The sequence below is a fragment of the Alligator sinensis genome, unplaced genomic scaffold, assembly GCF_000455745.1.
Source record: "Alligator sinensis unplaced genomic scaffold, ASM45574v1 scaffold563_1, whole genome shotgun sequence".
Lineage (NCBI taxonomy): Eukaryota > Metazoa > Chordata > Crocodylia > Alligatoridae > Alligator > Alligator sinensis.
Window position 1 is genome coordinate 1,037,240 of NW_005842524.1, and position 17,785 is coordinate 1,055,024.

At 40.5% G+C, this 17,785-nt stretch overlaps 1 protein-coding gene across 1 annotated transcript in view; it reads right to left on the reverse strand.

Annotated features, from left to right (window-relative positions):
- The window catches only part of LOC102384966 (ankyrin-2), a gene marked incomplete at its 5' end in the record, with an annotated part of 125,796 nt that overhangs the window by 33,401 nt on the left and 74,610 nt on the right, over window positions 1-17,785 (reverse strand). The window contains 5 exons of the mRNA XM_025213363.1: window positions 3-3,582; window positions 7,512-7,533; window positions 10,576-10,608; window positions 13,314-13,436; window positions 16,182-16,307. Of these exons, the coding sequence (XP_025069148.1) occupies window positions 3-3,582; window positions 7,512-7,533; window positions 10,576-10,608; window positions 13,314-13,436; window positions 16,182-16,307 (3,884 nt within the window). The remainder of the gene's footprint in view (window positions 1-2; window positions 3,583-7,511; window positions 7,534-10,575; window positions 10,609-13,313; window positions 13,437-16,181; window positions 16,308-17,785) is intronic.

Genomic DNA, 17,785 nt, shown 5'->3' on the forward strand with positions numbered 1-17,785 from the left:
CTGCAGTCAAATCACTGTCTTGTGATATAGAGTACTGAGAAGTAGTATGTCCACAAGGGTCATCACCTGACTTCTCAGAGACAGCCCCTGTAGCAGTAAGGTCTTTATCTTTTTCAGTTGTATCATCCTGCTGTGAAGGCTGAAGGACCTGAACTTCTTTTTTAGTCTCATCAGTTATAGCATGATAAAGGGCATCATCAAGGTGTGTGACTGGACCATTAGGACTAATTGTCTCACTTTCTTCTGTACTATAACCCGTTGATTCAGCAGTTTCTGCTATGATATCAGCATCAGGGTGAAAAACATTTGATTTTTCTGTGGTCACCTTGCAGCTGTTTTCCTCGGTTGTCTTATCCAATTCTTCTTGATCCTCCCCCATCCTAAAAGCATGTTGTTTTGGATCAATGGGTTGAAATCCGGCTTCTTCAGGGCTGGAACTGGAATCTATACTGGATGGAAGTGGTGAAGGAGGTTGCATTCGAATTGTAGGCTCCAGGAAGAGGCCTGACTCGGCTTCTTTTTTCAGCTGAGTCAATTCTGGTTCACTTTCTGAAGACGAAGAACTCTTCCTAGCTTCCAACGAAGAAGTCAACACTGCAGGTATACCCTTTCCTTCCAGAGTTGTTGGCTCTAGTACTTCAGCTTCACATGCAGCATCTGAGTCAGGGACTGGAAAATATTCATCTTGCTTGGAATCTTTTTTGTAATCTCTTTTCTGTTTTGCTTCTTGTTCTAGTTCATCAAACATTTTGATTTTAGTCACCATTTTAAACATCTCCTCTTCTGGTGTGACCCTTTTCTTTGGTTCACTTTCTGGATCATCCTCTGGTTCTTCACTGACTTCAGGGATTATGACTGGCTTGGAGATACTGGACTGTGCCTGGGAGTCTGCTGTTTTGGGTGTGATTTCATAGCTAATTTCTTCAGAGCTGGGGGTTTCTGGTGAAAGAGGACTTTTCCCTGAGCTCTCCACGAGGGATGTTTGTTCTAAACTGTCGTCTTCAGTGCTTCCTTCAGGCTCACGAAGGATTCTGGAACGTATCGATGCCAGCTCCGGGCAGGTTTCTCCTTTACCAAGGACAGGCTGAACGGGAGCCTGTCCTGTAAGAATCCCAGCCTTCACCCTTGGCTCTACAGGACTGCTTTCAAGAGAATCGCGGCAGGGGGATTCTTTCATAGGACTGGGCTCCAGGGAATCAGGAGTTTTGTGTGATGAATTATCTTCCAGCACAGGGCTTGCTTCTAGTGAGTCTTTATGACTTATGGCCAAGGACTCATCTGCAACTGGGCTAAAGCTTTCACTGTCACGGCTAGGAAGTGACAGTTCCAAGCTCTGGGGACTTCTAACAACAACACGGAGAGGTTCAGAGGTTGCATCTTTCTCTTTTTCCACGGTGGTATCATGCCCCTCCGAAGATCGAGTTAAATGTGTGTGTTCAGTGGTTTCTGCTTCTTGATCACTTTTAACATCTTTCATGATGGAAGCAGAGCTACTATCTGCAAACTTGCCTGCCTCTTTCTCAGAGGCTGTAGGTACCAGTTTCTCTGATGACTGATCAGAAAGAGACGTAATAGCCTCAGTAACAGCAGCCAGCTGTTTCTCAGCAATAACTTTGTCATCTTCAGCCGAGGAGAGTTCCTTTGGAGAGCATACCTCTGCTGTTTTGTGGGCTGTAGTGGTTTCCCTAGTTTCTCCTATTTGCTCATCGGTTTTCTTTGGTGAGAAAGAGAGACTTTCTGGGCTTGTTTCTGGAGTCTCTGCCAGGCCCTCATGCTTATAACTTTCCTCAGAGCTAATCTGAGGGGTTCCCTCAAGCAGACTACCAGGAGAATCTGCTACACCTTCATGCTTGAGGCTTTCTGAGCTGCCATCGAAAGCAGCACTTTGTAAAGAGAGAGCAGGTAGGAACCCGTCTTTCACATGCTCTGATGGGAAAGCAATGTTAAAAGGACTGGTTAGGACTTGTTCTAAGTGAAGCTCTCCCTCCTCGGTGACCGAGAGGTGTCGAAACTGTTGATATTTGTCATTATCCTCCAGCTCTTCTTTAATGACATCAGAAAAATCCGTTGATGTTTTTCGGTCAGGGCTAATCTGGAAGTCAGTGTCCCCTTGCTCGTCAGTAGCCTTTTCCTTCACAAGTGTTGCATCTTTGACTCTTTCTTCTTCAACAAATACCGGAGAGAGAGGCTCAGCTGTTTTACAGCTCTGTGCTTTGACTTGTTCTCCCTTTATAACATCACGCAAAGAGGCCTGAGCCTCTTTTTTGGACTGTGAATCTTTCAGGCCTGTAGATGGCTGGCTTTTTCTGGCTGGCTGGCGATCTGACCTGTCTGTTTTATGGACCTGTGCTATTTTACTTTTTAAACCAACTGCTTCTCGCTGAGTTGGTTCTTTGCCAGGGGGATGCTGCTTTTCTTTGAGAGACTTGTGCTCAAACAGCCCAGATATATTCTTGGATGGATCCTGCCCTGACTGGAAGGCTTTCATCAGCTCACGGACTGACATAGTCTCTTCAAGTCTTTCTGTTTTAGCAGAGGGGGAAACAGGTGGTTGTGCTTTATGCACCGTTTTTTTAGCTTGCACTGGTCTTTTAGTAGGCCGCTCAGCCACAGTACTCCCTTTTGTTTGAATTCTCACCGGTAGTTTTGAACGTATCTTCTGTTCATCTTCCACCCGCTTCTGAAGAGCTTTTACTTTGTCTTTTATTGAGCCAATAGGAGTCTCTTCTATTACTGGGGACACTGCACTAACCTCAGGAACAGCTGCAGGCATTAAACCTGGCTCCTCATCTAATGACTCCTCTGAACTGAATTTTGTTAGTCCAGATTGTTCTTCAGTGGTTCGTGTGTCTCCTTCCTTTTGCTTTTGTTTTTCTTTTAATTTCCTCCTAACTGGTTTTTTAATTTCCAAGCCTGGTTTATGTTGCTCCTGTGCACCTTGAGTTTCTGCTGTTGGATAGTCCTGTTCTTCCTTTTCAGATCCCCTGCTTAAAACTACAGCTTCAAATCTCTCTCCTGTTAAATCTTCTTGTAATGTCTGTGGTTGCACCTCATGAAGAGACACTAACGTTTTTAAGTCATCAGTAAGATAGTCTACCATTCCTGTCATGTCTTTCTTCTCTTCCTTCGTTGTCCCTTTGTCAATTCTGACCTCTATACAGACAGGTTCGGTGACTTCTAAAGGAGCATTTTGTCTGGCCTCTTCAATTTCTTCATTGCTGACAATAACCCATTCCTCCTCCACTACCTCTCTTCCAAGAGGGGACTTCTGTGGGACGTGTTCTTCTCCTCCATAGGTTCCACCTCTCAGAATTTCATTTACTTTTTCTAAGTCCTCTTTCACTCTTTCAACAATTTCAAAAGGCTCTCCTGGCTCTTCTTCAGTGGTTTTCGCAAGATCTTTCACCTTAATGGAACCTGACTTATCAGTAGGGTCAGTTGTCAAGATGGCAGTCATTTTGATCAAATCTTGTTTCATCTCAGAAACTTCAGACAACAAGTCTGGACTGGCTAGTACAGGGACTTCATTAACCAGATGGCTTTTCAGGATAGACGTTTCTGTAGATTCTGTCTCGTCATCATCTTTGATGTGAATGAAAAAACATTGAAAGTAAAATGGAAATTGAAAATAGAGATTGAAAAATGTAATCAGGTTTGGAAATGACAGTCTTTGGTTGCAGTGGAGGAAGGTCAACAAAATGGGCTGGGAATGGTGGATCCACAAGATCTGAGGGTACAAGAGCAAAGCAAAGCTAACAGGAAAAAAACTGAAAAGAAAAATGGGCAGGAAATAACTTGCTTATTTTTCTCACTATAGCACACCCACACGAACAACATCAAAGCTATAACAAACAAAATCAGGACACCATTGAAAAAAACTTAGAATAACAACAAAAAAAAATTTAAAAAGCAAAGGGGTAACACAGTGAAATTACACAAAACCAGGCATCTCAAGATTGTTCAGATGTTACAGATCAATGTTTAAATTAAAAAAAAAACAGGAAAAAGGTGAGGAAAAAAGCATTAGAATTGGTTGAAAGTCGATTTCCTCTAAGTGAAAGCCAGTGGTAGCAAACTGTCAGAACAACATTTGGGTAAGAGTATACATTTTGTTTCTTAATGATCCAAAGTTCTGTATTTATGTGTATTTAATTCTGCTGTGATCTAAAATATGATAAAATATATAGAGATCTGAGTCAGCTGCAAACCGGCATTTCATCTAAGGGGATTTCACACCTAAACAATGAAACAAACATGTTTTTTAAGAGGCATGGTCCTTTCCTTGGAACATCCTCATTGACAAATAATGAATTGTTTGAGGGAGGAGAAAAAGAACAGGAAAAAAGAGAGAGAGAGAAATGAAGGAAAATAAAAAAGAATCCGAGTCAACCAAAAATGATTTAAATTTTAAAAAAATGTAATGTATGGCAACCAAAAATCAGAGACATTCACACTGGACACAAACACACAATTTATGTAAGCCAAGTTATTTCCATGCAAAGCAAAGGTGCTGCAAACACTGCTGGGTATGTAACCTCACTTAAAAGCACTAGCTGGAAAATGGTTATAAAGCAAAAGACTACATGAAATAATACACAACATACTGTGGTGAAATACTCTCTGTTCTCTACAACCAATATACAAAGTATTGGATGTAGGCAGCACATGATAGGGTATAACTTCATGAGGGGATATATCAGGACAAGACCCAATTCAAGGAGGGATTATTAGGACATTTGCCTTCAACTGAATAAACTGTTACAGGTTTAATGTTGGTTATGTACAGAACAGCATACTCACTTATGTGATGAAACTCTTCTTTTTAAAAAGAATCATGTTCTACTAAGTGTAACTTTTTTCTGCATCATAATGTATTACTTGAAGGAGTACTAATATTTTAAGGATGTTGGGCAATAAGAAGTATTTGTACTTCCTCACAAAAACACGCTGTTATAGTACTTCCTTGTGTTTCATGAGGTCTTAATATTCCTCCATTGGGAAACTATGTACAGTAAAACTGGATGGCCATGTTTCCTAGACTAAGAGTTTATCTCTATGCTGTTTTATAGTACTGCCAGATGCTTACTAAAGGAAAGAAGGGCAACAGAGCAATATATGGTTGATGCAAAATAAGCAACATCTCCGGAATCACTTGAAAGAAATTGCACTTCTCAGATCATAGAATCATAGAACATTAGAGTTGGAAGGGACCTCAGAAGATCATCTAGTCTAACCCCTGCTCAAAGCAGGACCATCCCCAACTAGATCATTCCAGCCAAACCTCTGTCTAGCTGGGTTTTGAAAACCTTCAAGAATGGAGCTTCCACCACCACTCTGGTTAACCTGTTCCAGTATTTTACTACCCTCTTAATGAGAAAATTCTTCCTAATATCTAACTTAAACTTCCCTCACTGCAACTTGAGACCATTGCTCCTTGTTCTGTCATCTGCCACCACTGAGAACAGTGTAGCTCCATCCTCTTTCAAACCCCGCCTCAGGTAGTTGAAGGCTGCTATTAAGTCCTCTCTCTGTCTCCTCTTCTCTAAACTAAATAAGCCCAGTTCCCTCAGTCTTTCCTCATAAGTCATGTCCCCCAACACCCTCACCATTTTTGTCGCCCTATGCTGGACTCTCTCCAATTTGTCCACATCCTTTCTGTAGTTGAGGGCCCAAAACTGAACACAGTACTGCAGATGTTGCCTCACTAGTGCTAAATAGAGAATACTGACCTACTGTTGACCTACTGGCAACACACCTACCAATGCAGCCCAATATGCTGTTAGCCTTCTTGGGAACAAGGGCACACTGCTGGCTCATATTCAGCTTATTTTCTACTTTCCCCCCCCTGGTCATTTTCTGCAGAGCTACTGCCCAGCCAGTCAGTCCCCAGCCAGTACTGGTGCATGGGAGTGTTCTGTCCTAAGTGCAGGACTTTGCACTTGTCCTTGTTGAACCTCATGAGATTTCTTTTGGTCCAATTTGTCTAGGTCCCCCTGAATGCTAGCCCTACTCTGCAGCGTATCTGCTGCTCCCCCCAGTTTGGTGTCATCTGCAAGATACTTTACACATGGTCCAGTCAAAAGAATTTTGATGTTCAATTCCAGCCATGTAATGTTATTTGCTACTGTGGACTGCTGCGTCTATGTTACAAGGCTGTGATTCCAATGAAATTCCACAGGAGCATGCAGACCCAAGCTAGCATATCCTGCTGCTCCTGATTTGGGGTCCTCATTAGCTGCATCTGAATGTTTTGGAATGTTAGAAATTTTTGGACTCACCCAATCTCTTTGGAAAGCTTATTTGTTCTAATGAATAACATTAGCTTCAACTACAAAAGAGAAGAGGGTTGATATATCACCCCTCCTGTGGAATTTCATTGAAATAACAGCCTTGTAAAATGGACGCAGCTGTCCACAGTCCATGGCTGTAATTCTGCATATGTCTAAAGTCTAGTTTAGAATCTCCTTAACTTAAATGAGACTACCTACAATGGGGTCTATGATCAAATGGCAGTTGGAAAAATAATAAAGTTATTATAGTGAACCATGATAAAGTTGGAAACTTTATTATGAAGCTCAGAAGAGAAGAGATCTATTAGGCATAATGAAAATAACCAACATTAATCCTGTAAAATTCTTGGACCAGGAAGGAACTCATTGAACACTGGGTATTATACATTATGGAATTTATTTGTAATACGGCAATGGGGAAATAGTAAAACTTCAAAATACAGCAAGAAAAATAACTCTGTCTTCTGCATTTAGTTGTAGTCACTTTTAAAGATGGCTGAAAACCCAAACCATCAAAAGTAATTGTTTTTCGAGTGCCTGTGGTAAGACAATCACATTTGAAATTTCATATGAAAGCTCTCAGCTCTCAAGGATACTTTTCAGATGGAAAAGACTGTTTTGGTTTGCATCTTCATTAGACGAATCATTAACCCCTAAAATTCCACTTAATAGACGTCAGGTTCCATGATAAAAAGTAGGGCATGTAAGCAAAGCCATACAAAGTCCAGTCATATTTCACCACAGTAATGGGGGTCTGATTACTTTGAACAGTATCACTTTTATACATGCCTGAGTTTCATTTAATGAACTTAATGAAATGTATCTGGAACTTTAGAGATGCTTTCATTAAAAAAGTGATACTGTCATTTCTCTGGTAAAAATGAGGTGACAATATTATGTCAACATGTGGACAAAAACATAAAATGGAGGGATGGGTACCTTATACAAGCATAATAGCAATAGCAGGGTCACTAGGGATGTTGAAGGAAAGTGAATGCTTAAATGAATTGTTTTAGAATTTACTGCTTATTAATTAAGTTAAATAATGTTAATAACTAAATAGCTGCATTTCAATTACATTGCTTTTTATTACATTTTTAAAACTATTATCGCTATTAATAATGACAGTTAGATCTTAGGATCTCTCTCATGCTTATCTTTATTTTTAGCCAGCTTCCATACAAAATTAGATATTATAATAATTTTTTTACAAAATCTTACTTTTTTCTGATGTGACATCAGCCTGAAAAAGAGCAAAAAAAAAAGTTTTAAAGTTACAATATCATCATTGCTATGTATATTAAGATGGTAGGAAAGTCACAGGATGAGTGAAGACCACCATTATTATAAACAAATACAGTTCCAGTGATTTAAATGGAATTGTGCATGTTTATAAACTGACAGTAATAATGGTTTTAGTTATTTATTGTATTGACAGAGCATATCAGTTATCTAATGGCAGCTACTTTGTTACGGTAATAATTTGGGCTTCACCCTGTACAACATAGGTGCTAAGTACTGCATGCCTATATGATGAATAGGGATGACAGCAAAGAGGATTCTGGTTGTAGATTAGTGAGAGTGAAGTTGCACTACTATGAAATTATTCCTACACTTAGGTGACGCGGGAATGCACAAATAGATCATAGGGAGTAGAAACTTGTCAGCACAAGGGACAAACAGGTATTATTTAATATTACTAAGGGCCTCGTCACACAGGACACTTGCATTTTATCTGGGGTCATAATAAGCATTACGCCGATGTATTAAAAGTTAGAATGTGTTCTGAGCAGTCACACAGTAATGCTTGCTATGATCAAGGATTGTCAGACTCAGCCTCTGAACTGGCTCCTGAGCAGTGTGGTGGCTGAGAACTACCAATCAGCTGATATCAGTCCAAGCACCCAAACCACACTGTAGTCTTCAATTGGCTTCATGTGCTGCTGGAGCTGGGACTCACAACCAGCTGATCTGTGGTGCCAGCCCCAGCACCACACTGAACCAGTTCCAGACTCCAGTGCAGTGTGGGGTTGGGACCTACAATCAGTTGATTTTCAGTCTCGGCCCTGGGAATGCACTGGAGCCAGTTGGAAACTGGTGCAGTTCCAGGGCTGGGACTGAAAATCTGCTGAATTGTTAGTCTCAGCTCAGGTACTGCACTGGAGATGATCTGAGAGTCCCATGTGATCCTAGGGCTGGGACCCACAATGGGTGGACTGTGGGTCCCAGCCCCAGGACCACAATTGATCATATTATCTCTGTGGAACAGTCCCACATTAACTCAACACGTGTTACTTAATACAGTGTAAAAAGGCGTAACTTTGCTGTGATACAGTACAATAGGAAAATGCTAAGCACCTGTTATTCTGCCTGAACACATAGATATTGGCATTTTAAGTGTGTTTAACATGTGCTGAAGTGTCTTGTGTGACTTGGCTCTAATATATATTTCTACCAATGAGAAGTCCTGCTTACCATGAAGCGGAACATTGTGCTGCTCGACTTGCAGGGTGTATTAGGTATGCATTTAGTGGATGAGGTAGTTTTAGTCTCATTTAAAATTCAAGATCCTTATAAGAACATTAAGGGATACATTTGCATGTACTAATAAGCATGCTTGACCTCAGATATGAAGAAAAAGTTTTGGTTGCTATTATCACTCAGGCTGCTAGAAACTGAAGGAGGTATATAGTCCCAGAGATCTGCCTGTACAATTTTGCCAGGGCAATTTTGCCAGAGCAATCATTTGTGTACAGAAATAAGATCAACATATGTAAATGGAATTAATAGATCCAAAACTGTGGAGGCACCAATCTGAAATAGAGCTCTGTGAGCCAACTCTATGAAGGCAGGGAACAGAAGGCATTGTTGAAACAGTATCGCTTATGACACTGCGGTGCACAGAACATCTTCAGTAAGTGTCAAGAATGCCCACGTCTGCTAAGGAGAGGGTCCTTAAGTCAATAACTGCAGTAACTGAATCAAATATAGTGCAATATACTGAATCAAAATGTGACATGACCCTACTGCTTGCTTTTCAAGGGAGTGATTAGGGTAGAAATAAATTGTTACAAATTGTGACATGGCAATGCATGGCTCATGATCTCTGTTAGGCCATTTTACTATTGGTGAATCCGATGCAAGCAAGTGTGATTTAATGTAAGGATCCATTAGAACTTCAACAGCAATTTCCATATTGCTACTGGAAATCCCACTGATGCATTGAGAGAAAAACAGACTCCTTAAGATGGATCTAATTTTTGGATAATTAATATTCCAAGAGCTCACCAGTGATTCTCTATGTCAGCATAATAATACAAGTAAATTTTATTCACAAAATAAATTAATACAACCACTTGAAAATATAAAAATTGCTAAGAAGTTTTTAGTGAACTACAGGTTTCATTTAAGAGAAGAGAGGTGAGAATTCAAGATCTCGGAGCCAATGGGGACACTAGATTTCAAGTACATTACCTAAAGCGCATTAATGCATGTGTAGATGTGTGTGTGTTAGGAGCATTGGCCCTATTCCTCTATTAAGGTGTAAGCTGCATTTCTTAAATGTTTAACAACCTAAATATTTTCTTTTGGGTTAACACTGGGTTCTACTAATCAACTCAGAAATCCATAACCATCACCATGGACTTCTACTGCATAAAGTCCAGATTCTTGATTGGGTTGCAGCTCCATTGTTCCACTGAGACAGTGCAGTGGACCAGATTCAGGGGAACTCCCTGCTGGATGTAACTGTGCTATATGTTTCTGCCTCCATTCTTACATGGTAAGTATGTTTGGGCTGTATCAGGGGATGGAAGAAGAGAGTAGAGCTATACCACTCCACCAGTTTCCTCTGAGGGCATCTCAATTTTCCAGGGCCAGGACCTCCTCAGAATCAGGAAAGTATAACTAGCACCATGATGATAACTCCTCTCATCTGTGCTAAGTAGAATTATCTGCCCACAGTCTTTCCCATGCTTGCAAAAAAATGCAGGTAGCTTTTCAGTGAAGAAGTATTCTGTAGATCTATTTTTGAACAAAAGTATTTTAACATACTCTGAAATCTCCTTCAGATAAAGTAAATCACTATGTGTGTCCAACCTGCAAGCATCACCGAATGGCATTCAGCTCCTTAAAATGGGAAATGTTAATCCATCCTGGTAACACTAGGACCGATGGCCAATACACAGGGAAACAATTCAGCCTTCTAAGAAATATGTATTAGTTGTCTCTTGTTAGTACATACAAGCAATGATGCACCCATAATGACAGCACTACAGCAAATTACCTCTTCTTCCTGTTCTTGATCTGATTCTGATTCCTTTCAGCCCCAAAATGCCATGCAAAAAAGAGGGGAAAAACAGGGTAGGGAAATTACAGAATATTTAGAAGAAAAGAATAGGAAAAGTGTCACTTCAGATAACATTCAACAGATAAAAGTAGCAAGCATGCTTTTGCAATCAGTTTAAAAAGTCTAAACTGGAAAAAAAATATCTAGAAGGTCTACTTAAATATAAAAGGCTGCAGAGTCAAATAAATTACACACTGAAAAGTTGCTTGAGAGTGTTAGGTTTCCACAAGGTCCTAAATCCAGCTTTATAAGGCTTATGAGGTATGCATGCTCAAGAGAATATTTATTTATATTTTAGGTTAAGGAAGCACAGACAAATCCTCTAAAATAATGGAGAAGGTTCCCCTTGTAAAACTAAAATTTTATGAGATGTGCTGCAGCATATATAGAAAGGTGGCCCTCTGAACAGCTACTGCAAAGCACTTTCTACAATGCGCTTATATTAATCTATTGAGACAGTATGCTCTTTTAATTCTTTATAATCATTAAAGGTAAAATGCATCTCTAAGCACAGGCCTGACTATCTTGCATGAACAATACTCGGACTGATAATATTCATGTAGCTCAATGGACTAATGTAATGGGGGCCAACCTTTTTGACAGGAGTGTCACAAATTATCCCCAGACCCTCCCCAAGTGCCACTCCCATCCCCTTCCTCTGCCCAAACTATGCATCTGCTTTCTGGTCTCTACTCTGGTCCATGCCTGATTTCCTGCTCTGTTTTCTGCTTCTTGCCCTATCAGCTGCTCTCCCTGATCTGCCATATGTCACACACACAAGCTCACGCCACAGGCTGGCAACCCCTGCATTAATGGAAGTCACCTGCTACAATGTTGATAACGACAGTGCAGGAACCTATGGGCAAAAGTAACAGAATTGTGCTGGTGTCCTGCACATTCTGTCTTAGTGCCTGGTCTAACTCTCGTTGAAATAAATAAAAATTGTTTCAATGCCTTTGGTGCTCCTTGGCTCAAACACTGAGCAAGATATGGAAATGCCATCCTAATGGACTTTGATTTTAAAGCTTTTTATGACTACCTTAATAAAATAATAAAAATATATTGCAGTTCTGAGGAACACAGTATGTGTAATTCATTAACAATTAATTAATTGCCTTATCCTTCTAAAACCCTAAGAAGGGGTTATAAATTATAAGCCCCTTCATACAGGGAAGGCACTAAGACTTACAGTGTTCAGTCAATGCCCCAAATCATATTGGAAGTCTCTGACAAAGCTGGGATGCAAGCCTAGCTTCATGAATGATTGGTGTCTCCCGTGACAGGGGGCACCACGGTGGTGAGCGGAGAGTGGAAACTACCTGCAGCCGCCGCTGGCAGTATTGGCAGCAGCGAGTGGGGACTACCTGCAGCTGCTGCCAGTGGTATCTGCCCGCAGCCAACCTCCACCACCGGGGGAAGGGGTGGGTGGCAAGAGGCAAGCAGGGGCTTCCTGCAGACGCCGCTGGCTGCATTGGCAGTGAGGGGCAGGCGGGTGTGAGCAGCGACCTCCCATAGAAGCCGGTGGTGGCTTCAGCAGTGGCCAGTCTCAGGGGATGCACGTGCTGCCCCCCGTATCCGCCCTATGCATTGCCTATGCCCAGCTTATTTAGTGATTCCCAGTTCTGTCTTTTACTGGTGGGTATAATTTATATACATTTCAGCATAATTTCTGAATAGAAATAAATCTATCATGGCTAGGGACCTACCAAAATTGCAGTTTCATAATTTTCATGGAAACTGTAATTTTGGGCAGGCTCAGTAAAAAAAGTGTGGGCTCCATGAAAAAGTGTGGATGCCATGCTTTTGGCAGGGTCCCTGAAAAAAAACAACTCACCAAAAATAAAATGCTGACACCCTCTGGGGAGCCAGCAGTCCTTTGTGCCCACCCATGGAGCCCACCGGGGGAAGGATGGGAAGGGGTGCTGCCTCTGCCTCTCACTGCTGGTTGGCTGCAAGGGCTGTCCATCATACAGCTCACTCCTCACCACCAATTCAGAGTGAGGGGCAGAGCCACATGATGGACAGCCCTACTCACAACAAATTAGTGGTGTGGGGTGGGGACACTAAGTCCACCTGGCCAGTCAGAGATGTGGGGGGGCCACCATGCTCTGTCTGCAAAGATGGCTGCCAACCCACAGTCTGCTCATGAAAATGGCCAGCAGCCACCTTGACTTTCCTTAATCATGGGTCTAATCCAGAGCAAACTGCATTAGGTCTATGAAGTCTATAATCTTTGCATTTCATTAGAAATTCAGACAGAAAGCTATATGAGCTACCAAAATCCAACACAAACACCCTCCTCCCCTAGTAGACAAATATTAGGTCATAGATGCAGATTGTATTTTCAGATGAGTGATTATGTCAGTATTCAAGAAAACTATGGAATCAACACTACTGGAAGTTTGTTTGTGCAGGTTAGGCAAACATTTGTCTTGAATGATTAGGCATGGACATTGCAGCCTTCAGAAAGGGCACTGACCTAAATAATATCCTGAGGTTACCTCCAGTCCTATTTTCTACAGTGCTAAATATTGTGGGTGTTATTTATACTTCATTAGAGACTAATAAGTCTTTAGAAATCCTTTGTCCTTCAGCCTATTTGCTAATCATTCTGTGATGTGATCATAGGCAATATTTGTAAAAAAAAGAAAAAAAAGCAAGCTCTGCTATAGTACCTTGGTGTAAACTGGCAACGTAATATTTAGGTTGCAGATGGCTTGATGTACTAGGCCTCTTGTAGATTTTGGCTCCTTCATAAATGATAGTCGTCCACAAGGTTCTTGAGTTGTATCTCGTACCTAATGAAGCAAAGATATTGAAGCATAAAAGCAATTTTGTTTTACAGCGCACTTCAGATACAGTCATTAAAAGTATTTAGCAGGAGGAAGTTAGATCTGGAAGGGAAGTTAGCTTCTGTATGCAATTATAAATTCATGGGAGGTCTATTGTTGCTGCTCCTTGTTTGATGGGTGTGAAGGTAGGTGTAGGTGGATGCATGAGGCAGTGGGAATGAGACAGGAGGATAATGAAAACCACAGATACATTTATACATTTGAAATTACTAAAAGAGACTTGTCTGTAGAATGCTGTGAGAGACTGCAACTGCACTGTGATTATGCTCCCATGATGGCCTGCAATCACTTTGTTTTTCAATTAAATAGAATTTGGTCCCCAAACTTTGAAAAAATAATGGGACTCATCTTTGATTGCTCTATTAAATGGGCTGGGGGGGGGGGGGGGAGTATAAAAATACACCTCAGATATAACCACACCATATTCTTGCTCTTTTATCCTCCCACATAGATTATTAGAAGTTATTGTACATTCTACTTTATTTGCATAAAACACAGCACTTGATAACTTAATTGCTGTGATAGGTACAGAATCAGTGAGGAACACATTTGACAAAGTTCACACTAAAAAAAAACCCTTACATTTCAGAAGATCTAATCATTTTGATCCCTATTTACTGCACTTGAGTGAAGAAACCTACTGCCAAACCTCTGAAAGCTATGCAAAATATTTAAGTGAGACCACTCTAACCCCAAATTTAACAACATTGTATAGAAGCATTGTAAGTTCTGATGCTTTGTGCTATTTGGGAGACACCTTTATGGTGCAATTACACACAAGACAGAGAGTATTTCAAATACCTTAAAAGTACTTTTAGATTTTGCAAACAGTCTTAGAAAATGTAACTTGTTGAACAGGTACCAATAAAGAAATATGCCTTCTTATTGGTTTTACCACCCAGGCCAAGTGGTAAAATTACTCTGAAATATAGCTGCATATGCTTTTGTCAGATTAAACAGGATGTCAAGTCACATCAAATGCTTTGAGACTTGTCTTGGAAAGCCTATGATGGGATATGACCACACAAAGTCAACAGTTTGTGATATAAACAAAAGCTGGATCTGTTCTCAATAAAGAAAACAAATTTACAGAAGAGCAAGGGGTAGAGGGAGAGCAAAAGGCACAGGACAAATACTGTAATTATGCAACAGGATGTTCCTTGTTTATGATTAGCTTATTCAGAATTTGGAACTGTCCCAAAGTTCATGACCTCAAGTAACTTCTATGGAAAAATGACTGGTTAAATATATTGAACCAATCACAATGATTAGTAGAGTTTTTAATTTAACAAAGAATGTAAAAATGTCATCTTTGCACAGTAGTCCCTGGCAGCCCTGTTGGCCATACAGAACTACCCAGCCCTTAAGTTAGGGATCTTCACCATAGGAAAGCTTTGAAACACCCTTCAAGAGCACTGTAGGAAATTCTGTTTTGTAACTGTCTGCTATTCTGTGGACTGGCATTTTCAGTTGCTAGTGATTATATTTTTTAAATAATCAAATCTCTTCAATGAAAATACAAAGCACCCTCTTGTATTCCTCCTCCAAAACAGAGGACATCAGTTCAAAGTCCTAATAAGCCTAGCAGATCTGTACCACCAACTGTCCCCAACACTAATATGAATGTTGATGAGCAAAATGCACAGCTGTCAGTATGATCAGCTCACTCATCCACTGTGATGAAGGAAGTGGATTGAACACATAGCACTTTGGTATGGGGTTTAAGTCACTACTTCTGTAGCAATTCATTTGGTTGCAGCTTTTAACTTTTATAGTTTTCTACTCCAGTTTTGAAAACTTTATTTTGTAAGCAGTATAGAAACAAAAGCTGGATTTGGAGTAGAGATGGGAATTCAGTATGAATTCTTGCACCCTCATATGCATGATAGATGTTGCATAAAGAACTCATTCTTGCTAGTATTGAAGTCAAAGGAGATTTTGTATTGCCTTTAGCAAGACCACGATGGAGCCAGAGTTGAAGAACAGATATCTTGTGAAATGTGTGTGTGATTAATTTTGTTGTGATGACAACATTGTGATGAATGCCAGAGAAACATACCAGAATATTCAGTTTTCTGCAATATAGTGAACCATAGTCAAGTTCAGCATTATCACACAGTGGTCTGGAAGTTTATGAACTACAAAACAACTAGAGATGGAGCACAGGAATAGGAAGGAGATAACTCCAATTTATACAAACTGACAAATGATATGAACCTCCTTTGCAAAGCACTTTGAGATCTATTTATGCAAAATAGTATGTTAGAGTCTGTTGATATTATTGTGGACTTGTATTTTTGCTCATTTATTTTACAGTGTATTATTTCTGTGAAGCAGAGGACTGTACCTGCAAAACAGATCAATCAAAGGAGCTGTTCTGTAGTGAGCCAAAGCTCATTAAGGTAGATACCATCATTCCTATGCACAGGCTTGAAATGTGAAAAACATGGGATAGATGAAAATGGCATGCAGTACATAACCACAAATTATTACATTTACAAGGAATGTTTACCTAGATTTTGTGCAGCCATGTTCAATAAATTATAAATAAACCAGACCAGCAGTTGTCCACGTCAACACCTACTACAGTATTTATTACAGGAGAAGATATTTTCCAGTCCAATTCATATACTGACAGCTCAGAGCTAGCCCTGAATAAAACCTTAGTCCATGACCAAATTATTCCATTACCTTTACAAACAGTGGAAGTCTATTTTCTTTGAAGGCGTAGAAACTGAATATATGATGTTGCCCACTCTTTGTAAGTGGCACTAGATTGCCAAAGCAGTCAACATAGATAGGTTTTCCTTCCAATACCTATGGAGAAATAATAATAAAAAAATCTTATTAACAATGATACTCATTTCTGTATGACTAGCCTATTTCCCTATGCAAGTACAGCTCTACATTGTTTTTTTCAACCAATCTTCTAAAAAGGTTCAGAATTTCTTACGCAAAGTTGTTGTTTCATTGTTGTTACTATCCTGAACTAGTATAAACACATTTAGAAGTTAACATTGAATCCTCGTTTTAAATATTTTACTGGCTTCACTTACAAACAGTAATAAAATTCTTAGAAATGAAAATCATGGCTGGGACCAGCATGAAGCCCTACCTGAATCTCCACTTACAATACAGCATGGTACCAGCATGAATCTCTACCTGAATCTCCACTTACAATACAGCATGGATTTAGATCTAGTTAAGCACCACAGATGAAGGAACTATATTACTCCTTGTGCGAACGCAGGATCTCAGTTTTGAGCTGGAAGGTAGCAAATTAAACCGAGTATCATGAAGTTACAGATAATTGTCTTGGCTGGACCGTTTAATTCCTTAAGCAGATTACTCTTATCAGTTATCAGTGATCTCAACACGATAATTTTTAAAAGGGCCTGATCCCATTTACCAGCTGGGATCCCATTGCTTCAACTGCAGCTGTGAGCGTTTGGCAATTATGAAAATCTGGCCACTGTCAGAAATGCTTGTATGGTATCACTTGGGTCTTTTACACATCTATACATGCGGCTCTGAGAGCTGCTCTAATTAAAGCACCCAAAGCATCATGTGTATTCAGTGTCCCGTGCTTCAACATGGCGGCAGGGGCGCTTGAACTAAAACTCGTTCAGTGAGCTTTAGTTCAAGTGCCCCAGTCACCATGTTGAAGCATGGGGATGCTGAATAGACATGACGTGGAGGCTGCTGGAGCATGTTAATCAGCACGCCCCTGCAGACTCCATTAGTTCAAGTGCCTCTGCCGCCATTTTGAAGTGCAGGGATGCTGAATAGACATGACATGGAAGCTGCTGGAGCATGTTAATCAGTACGCTCCAGCGGATTTGATTAACATGAGTCTCATATGCTTGATTAATCGAGTCTGCTCCTACATTTGCTAATTTGCATGCATTGGAGCAGATGTCTGACATATGTGCAGGTGCCCTTAGTGGCTGTTTACATGTCTCTTCGTCAATCACTGAAACTTGCCTTCAACCTGCTGCCTTCCCCTCCAACCTCCACCAAGAAAAGCTAGCAGATTGTGTGGCGAGTACCTCCTGTCATTATCGATATGAAATTTAGCCCTGACAATTTGCTGAGGCCATATTTTATCTTTTGGAGGGGACGTGGGGGGTAAAGGCTACCTATGTTTAGTACTGGAGAGCCTGAAACTGAGCAATTAAGGATGGTGAGCAGAAATTAGGTGGGGGGGGTTTTCAAGTAGAAAAGAGGATGCACTAAGCAAGCAGAATATTCTATGCTCATACATTATTTCCTACTTGCCATCGCTTTTGAGAGAG